General features: G+C 36.3%; 1 protein-coding gene across 1 annotated transcript in view; it reads right to left on the reverse strand.

Annotated features, from left to right (window-relative positions):
• Nucleotides 1-7,200, reverse strand: part of Tspan8 (tetraspanin 8) — a 30,033-nt gene extending 22,833 nt beyond the window's left edge. The window contains exons 1-2 of the mRNA XM_013023144.1: nt 7,046-7,200; nt 6,795-6,942 (exon numbers count right to left, since the gene is read on the reverse strand). Coding sequence (XP_012878598.1) covers nt 6,795-6,854 — 60 coding nt within the window. The 5' untranslated portion in view covers nt 6,855-6,942; nt 7,046-7,200. The remainder of the gene's footprint in view (nt 1-6,794; nt 6,943-7,045) is intronic.
• Between the last annotated feature and the right edge of the window lie 701 nt (nt 7,201-7,901).

The following is a 7,901-nucleotide window of genomic DNA, read 5'->3' on the forward strand; positions in this document are numbered from 1 at the left end:
ACAGAGGGGTTACAATTACATGGGCAAGATAATGAGTACATTTCTTATCAAGCATTGTTGCCTCCTCCTTTGTTTCCCCTTCCCATCCCTTCCCATCTCCTACCCACCCCCCCACCCCCAGGCCAAAGTTGTAAAGTTCATTTTTCGACATAACAACTTGTACATCTCATTGTTGCAATAGGTCCACCTGTATTCCTATTTAAACGATTTATTTTCTTATCAAGCATTGTTGCCTCCTCCTTTGTTTCCCCTTCCCATCCCTTCCCATCTCCACCACTTCCCCCCAGGATTTTCTTCTTATGGTAGCCCAACCAGATTAATATAGAGCAGAAGATGAAAATAATAAAGTGTGAGAAGAAAATGGAAAGACTATCCAGAATATAGATCAACAATAAAATGCTAATTTGTCCTCATCTCTGTTAATATGTTTTTAATCATCCCTGCTCCTTCCTTCCCAGCTTTGCCTTTTGTGTATGATTGTCAACTATATTGAGAAAGTACTGAAAATGAAAGAAAATTCATAATTCCATGCCAGTAGCAAGAGTGGGTAGTGAGCCATATTATTATTAATCCTAATGAGCCAAGAGCTAAGAAAGCCCTTGACCTTATTTCCATGGCAAACTTAACGAGAAACCATTAAAGTGCTGTTGGAGTGGCAGGCCTGTTTCTCAACTGTATATAACAGCAAGGATACTAAAAGGTCACTGGGGTTTTGGAGGGCTCAAGCATTTCTTTGTCAGAGCACAGATCCCAAATGAATGATGGTTATTGCATAAGTGTTAAATATATAATACGTGTATCTTTATGGCTGTCTTCATGTGCATTTCCAAATCTACTAAGTAAACAAAACATCCAGAACACTGCTATAAAGTCCAATTTTAAACAATTCTAAATTTTGGTGCAAAAATCTATCCTTTCTTTCTGACACAAATAGGGCCTAAGTAATCACTAAAATTTATGTACTTTTAGAAAATATGAAGAGAGCTACATGATCAGCACTTTATCTGTTCTCTAACATTCTGTGAATTATAAAATGATGTAAGTTAAGGTATTTTCTTACCAGGTTCTTTTGAAGGCACAATTTTCATATAAGTACAGCATTATATTTGAAGAACCCAGGGCAAGAAAACAAACATTAGCACACAAACCGTATGTCTCACACTATAACTTAAGATCATAAGCTCAGGGAACAAATGTGTGCTAACGTCCTCCTTTAACAAAGACATATGCTGAAGGACAAGGTTTGACTTAAAATTTTCAGGATCCTTGGATTTCCCTACCAGAAAAAGTGGTAAGGGAAGAGTCAATCCCAGGCCCATTTCACACTTCAGTTTAGGAATGAGTGTAGGTAGTTCAACCTATAAACCCAAAATGTTTGCAACTCTCTCTCATTCCTAGAATTCAGCTCCCCAAATATATCCCTGGAAACAAGCTCATATAGTCCTTGGAAATAGGTCTGAGGCTATCTGTGGAGAGATTCAGGATCTCAAATATCCAAAGTAGAGGCCAGCCTTAGGGTAGGCATATTGTCTCTATTCCGCAAATTCCTTGTATCATGAAGAGAGAGGAGGGTCAGAGTAACAGTAAAATTGTATTTAATTTTAGAAGTCCATCATGTATAAAATATTACACAAGATTTTGATACTACTAAATCAAAAAGCAAGATAATGATTGGAGTCAAGTAAATAATACTCACTGGATTGTTGTTTTAAGTCCTTGGTTATATAGGCTTTCATAACATGCCTTAGCTTATCTCCATCACTGACCCTTCCAGGTAAAATTGTCATCCTTATTTTGCAAATGCAGAAAGTTAGGCCCAGAAAAGTCAATGGCCATAATCAAGGTCACAATAAGTAGATTTAGGATTTGGGTCTCAGATGGTGTGAATTAACTTTTTCCCATTCCAACTCATTTATGGTAGTAGAAGAATCTTTTCCTTATCATAACTTTTGCTATCCTATTCATTCCTGTTTCAAAATGTATCACTGATCACTGTATTTACCACTATGTAGAGTAGTGCTATATTTTTATCTCATTAAAATGTGTGTACAATGTCTATTGAAATACTTTTCTTAAGTATGGGATGAAGAAGCAAATGTTTAATCTGAGCTCTCAATCACTGTAATTGTCTTAGTTCAACTAGTGTTAATTATATATGGCAGTCAACATTGTATTTACAAAGGTTACTCATTTCTATCTTTGTCTTGGGGCATTTCATCAACTGAGAAAGTGAAATATAACTGTGCCCTATTTTTTCCCATATTCCATGTCCTATTATCTTTCATGTACCCCTTCCTCTGAATTAGGTCTGCAATCATTTCATTGCAGTCTATCAAAGCTAGAGGCCCAAACGACCACTAAGATGCAATGGTGACCATGAAAACATTGGTTTCTAGCCGTACTCCATGTTCTAACTACCTTCTCCTCTCTTCAAGCTTCCTCCTGCATGGATTTCCTTCACTTGCTAATACAGCTGGCTTTCTGAACTACTTGGCTGCTTCTCACCTTGCCTCATGAGGGACTGGTAATACATACTAGCTCACTTTGCTTTTCCTCGTTAACAGCTGGCCTCGGGACAAACAGTGAACAAATACATCAATGGTACTCACTGGAAACTATGTTGAAAATGAACTATATAACTTGTGGGTGGGCATGGGAGGGAAAATTTTGGAGTGCAAGGAAAGGGGTAACAATGTCCAACAATAAATGTACTCTTCTTATGTAACGGTAACCCCTCTGTACATCATCTCTATAATAACATTAAAAAACAAATTTTTATAAATAAAAATGGCCATTATTACACTGCATCTACCAGCTGCAGGCCCCAGGTTCCATATTTATTCAAGCCCCTGTGAAACTCTACGCATCTGTAATACTCCCAGGCATAACCTAGCTAAGAGATGCAGAAGTAACAGAGCATGTTTTATCTGTTTTTGACATAAATCTCAGGGAAATAAGGTTTTACCTACAACTTTTCAATAGAACTTTGAATTTTCTAATTTGTAGAAACCTCCAGCATGAATAGTTTTCAGTTCACAATTTCCCCTGCAGTTAGTAATTCTAACAAATGGAAATCATGACCTAGTTGTGTGGCCTGTCTCAAAGTCTCTCCCAAAGGAAACTGGTAACTTTTGACTAAATGATCGTATCTTAGAGATATTTCAACATCTGGATCTACTTTATTAAAGCTTAGTTTCACAAGTTATACCCAGAAAAAAAAATGCAATTGAAAACATAGCCACAAGGAAACCACATCAGTGGGACCATTAAAATTTTACTAAGGTAAACATTAGGAATGTGACAAATTGCTAATTTCCTATGAAGGATCATAAAATTCCAGCTGAGAGCTCTGGGTGAGGGGAGATGGGAGAAGATAAATAAGAGCATTCCCTAGCCAGAAACTCCTATTGCTTAGACTTTTACTTAAAACATAGATGTCATGTATTGCCTTAGAAGTTATCATTAGCCTTTACAACCACTGCTCTCACTGAAACGTCCTTTCAAGATGTGGTCTACAGAAATCATAATCCCACGATAGTGATGGGAAAACTTAAAGGTGTTTAGCACTATCTAACTGAAATCGCCACACCATAAAGATTTTGTGTTATGAGATAAGCAAAGAGATGATAATAACCATAAAATTCTCAGAGTTTTCCAGGAAAGCAGTGATAATGTCAGGGTGCAGCTTGATAGAGATCTTTCAGCTGACCTTGAACTCTAATATTAAATAGATAATCCTGACTCCGAGTAGGAATGAAGTATGTATGCTAATATGTATTACCTTTTATGAAATATGCTATGTGTGATATATGTACATATGTGTCCTTTTTATACACACACAGTCAATAGTAATGAAACAATACATCAGTACTTGAGAATTTTCTTCTTATTGAAAGTGTCCCAGATAATAAATGAAGAAAAATTGATAGAACTAAAATATCACTTGTTCAAACTCTAAATAACCTAAAAATGGATTACAATCTCTCAATGGAGTATAATCTCCCAAAGAAGTGATACTTCAAGAAACTCCTAATGGAATAATATAACTTATGAAGTAGCTGTGCCAAAAAAGATAAAAATCTTAAATCTTATCAAACTCCCCAATGCAACTACTAACATACAGAGAATATAGGAGAACATGTTCTTTTTCAGGGGGATTTTTAAAAATTGTTATATAAAGGTGATGTACTGAGGGGTTGTCGTTTTGTAAGTCAGGCCATGAGTATATTTCCTTTGGACAATGTCACCTCTTCCTTTGTTCTCTCTCAGTTTTTCCCTCTTGTCTCTGCCCACAAGTTCAGTTCATTTTTAACAGTTTCTACTGAGTTTCACTGCTGCATATGTTCACCCCATATCCCTCCATTGGAACATGTTCATTTATATCTTGGTTGTGTAAATAAAAAATTCAGACCATAGAAAATGTGCCACACCACTGTGAAAAATTTCAAGGGGAGGGGAAGATGAAGTTGGAGTGAAAATTTATAAATTAAAATTGACGCGAAATGAACCCCAAGATAAGGATTCAAATGTTTTTTCTTGCTTGCGATTGTTTCTAACATATTTATAAGATGATTTCTTTGTTGCTTTGTATGTCCTTCCCCCATGTATAACTCCTGCTTTCACTGAATTTGATGTTGGTATAATTTGTGGAGCGGAAGGGAAAAAACAAATTGCTTAAATAGGGATATAGGTGGATCCATAGCAACAATGAGATGTACAAATCATTATGTCGAAAAATGAACTTTACGAAATTGGCGTGGGGGCGGGGTGGGGGAGTGGGGGGGGAGAAAGGTAAGGGGGGAGGCATGGCGGGGGAGGGGAGGGGAGGAAGAGATGGGAAAGGATGGGAAGGGGAAACAAAGGAGGAGGCAACAATGCTTGATAAGAAATGCACTCATTACCTTGCCCATGTAATTATAACCCTTCTGTATGGTATTTTCACAATTTAAAAAAATCGTGAAAAAATAAATAAATGAAAATAAAAATAAAATAAAATAAAATTGACATATTGACATATTGTTTTATCAATCAATAACTATGTGGACCATTTTTGGATCTCACTTCAAAGGGGAACATTTACAAGGCACTTTCAAATGGATACTTACACCTTGGATGATTATTTCATAATTGAATAAGAAATCTTTTTTTTTTAATGTGATACTAAGGTTTGGAGATTTAGCTCAGTGGAAGAGCACTTATCTAGCAAGTGTAAGACCCTGAGTTCAGTCCTCAGCTCTGAAAAAAAATGTGATGCTGATGCTATAATTACAGTTTTGAAAAATATTTTACCTTTCAAAGATATGTACTAAAATGTTTTCAGATTAAATGATATATGTGAGATTTGCTTCAAGATAATATAGGGTTGGGAAATGAATGGAAGTTTTGGTAGAGAAAGATTGACCATGACTGTGAGGGTTGAGTGATCAAGTGAATTGCCTAACTCTGTCCTCTTTTGTGTTTGTGTTTGCTGGAAGTACTGTATAATAATAAAAAATACACATTTCTTTATATTCTGTATCCAATGTCTTAAATATTTCAAAGAAAGAAATGTATCAGGACTGCTTAAAAATAAGTATATATTCTAGAGCTTTATCTACCATTTTCAAAAATGGCCCATTTTTTGGGTAACAGAGCAAGTATAAAGAATAAGCTTTATTATTTATTTATCTTTTTATTTATTTAACTTAGCAATATGTCATTTGTATTTATTATGACTACTGATTATTCAATGTAAAGTTAATTTGCTACAATAAAACTATATGTGTGTCATTAAGTTTAATTAAGTCCACTATTAGTCTAGTAGGACAAAATTTACCAACATATAGATACCAGCTATAGATCAAGTTTCAAAAATAAAACAAGGATTCTTTTTTCTTTATAGTGCATAAGTTACTTTCCAATCCAGAACACAAAATATTGTTTTTTAATCTAGACATTTTTGAGCTACTTCTACTTTGTTTCCTTCCCGACCCCCACCCCAATATCTGGCCTTGTGCTTGCTAGGCAAGCAATCTTATCACTTGAACCACACCCTCAATCCTTGTACAGTCCTTAATTGCACAACATATGCTAAGAAGGATAAGTGTGGTTTTCCAATATCTAATCCTGCACTTCTCACACCTTGTTTTTCCATTTTCAGCATTAGATGCCACTTCCCATTTATTGGTTATGTCTGCATCAATGAGTTTTTAAGAGAAATATAAGGTGCTAAATACACACCCTCTTGATTACAACCGGGTTAATGACACCTCAAAATACTGACTAGAAAATGTCAGCATAGACTCTCTAGTTTAATCTTCTAATTAAATAATCAAGCTTGTTGTGACCCCTTGTTTTTAGGTGGATGGTGGTTCTGAAAACAATCCTCTTGTTGCCATCCCACAGACCAGTAGTTACCTGTTCTAAACTGATATGAAAAGGAATCAGCCAAGGGCCAGACTGCTTTTCCCCCAGATCTCTTAAACAGAGAACCCCCCTGGTTGATACACAACTAAGAATGATTGTCCTTCAATCAAAGGATACGTTTTCCTCTCCATGATTGATTTTGCCACAATATCAAAACATTTAGCAAATGTTTATCCTCACTGATCCTGAAGTACACTTTTTTGAGTCTCTGCCTTATTTGCAATTACTGAAATAACCAGAGAGAACAAACAAATCCAAAAAGGTAAGTGGCTAGTACATTTCCTCCACACCCTATTTCTCTAGTAGAGTCTATTCTTCTTTAGGATATTTATATCAAGATCTCCTTTTTTGCACAAAATTGATCATTAAAAGAAAAAGAAATCACTTACCCAGAACAAGAAGTTGAAGATAAACATAGAATATTTTATACAGCCACTCACACCTGCCATTTCCGAAAAGGACCAGGAGTCTAGATGCCTTCAATGTAAACTATTCGTTACAGGTTTGTCCTGCAAATAAGCCCCGGGAGTAATTTTCCTGCACAGATTCGGAGCAGAAATAGAAAGTAAAAAGGTAGACAGGAAACTAAAGAAGCAAAGAAAAAAAAACAGTTATTGAAGTAGATAAAAATTTAACCCACACATTTAAATATCATAAAAGCTATCTTCAGGCAAGTACGTTGTTTTGCTTCTCATGGCTCCTAGGGCACTGGGCCAGGATATTTATGATCCGTTCTCAAAACCTGCCTCCTCTAAAGTAAACAGATATCAAGTTAAGGGAGTAGCTGGAGTGGCGCTGGGACCTAGGGGAGAATGGCACAGGGAGATTGGTGGTTGGACTTCAGAAACCACAGCCTGACTTTCCTGCCCTCTGTTTCCATGCAGGAAAATAAGGTTGTTTCACTCTGGGGTACAGGAGCATGGTGTCTATAGTTTCCATTGCCTTTTATCAGGAATACCAAATTTCTGAATTCAATAAAGTGCACTTAAAAATCCGTAAAACCCTGAGGCTTAGACACAGACTCCTTTTATCATTAACCTCAGAACAGTAAAACAACAATTACATGTACCTGCCTTCCAAAGCTTTGGGGGTTATTTTTGTTAGACAATTTTTTTTCTTTCAAAACAATTGCATAAAGCTCCCAGGGTTGTGGAAGGGAGAGGCAGTCTTGCCTGTCAAGGTAAGAGCATTTTGTTTCTAATCTTGATTTCTTTATGAGGGGAATATTTTTCCCCAGGAAGTCCCTCTGACTATCCACATTGTCTTCCTTTTATAATGAGTTCCTTTTATGATAGGTTGGTTTGTTTTTAGGGAGGATACTCTATTTCCCTTGTTCTGATAGCTTATGTGTAGCAATAGCTCCAATCCACTAATTGTTTCTGGATTCTGGGTAGTTTTGGAAATAGGAAGGTCATCATGGGTCCATGATCATAGACTGGACAATTTATTTCTTGTGCTAGTGGAAGCCAGCTATCCCCAGGGAAAAGCAAAAATGC

This window comes from Dipodomys ordii, unplaced genomic scaffold (assembly GCF_000151885.1).
Source record: "Dipodomys ordii isolate 6190 unplaced genomic scaffold, Dord_2.0 Scaffold3, whole genome shotgun sequence".
NCBI lineage: Eukaryota > Metazoa > Chordata > Mammalia > Rodentia > Heteromyidae > Dipodomys > Dipodomys ordii.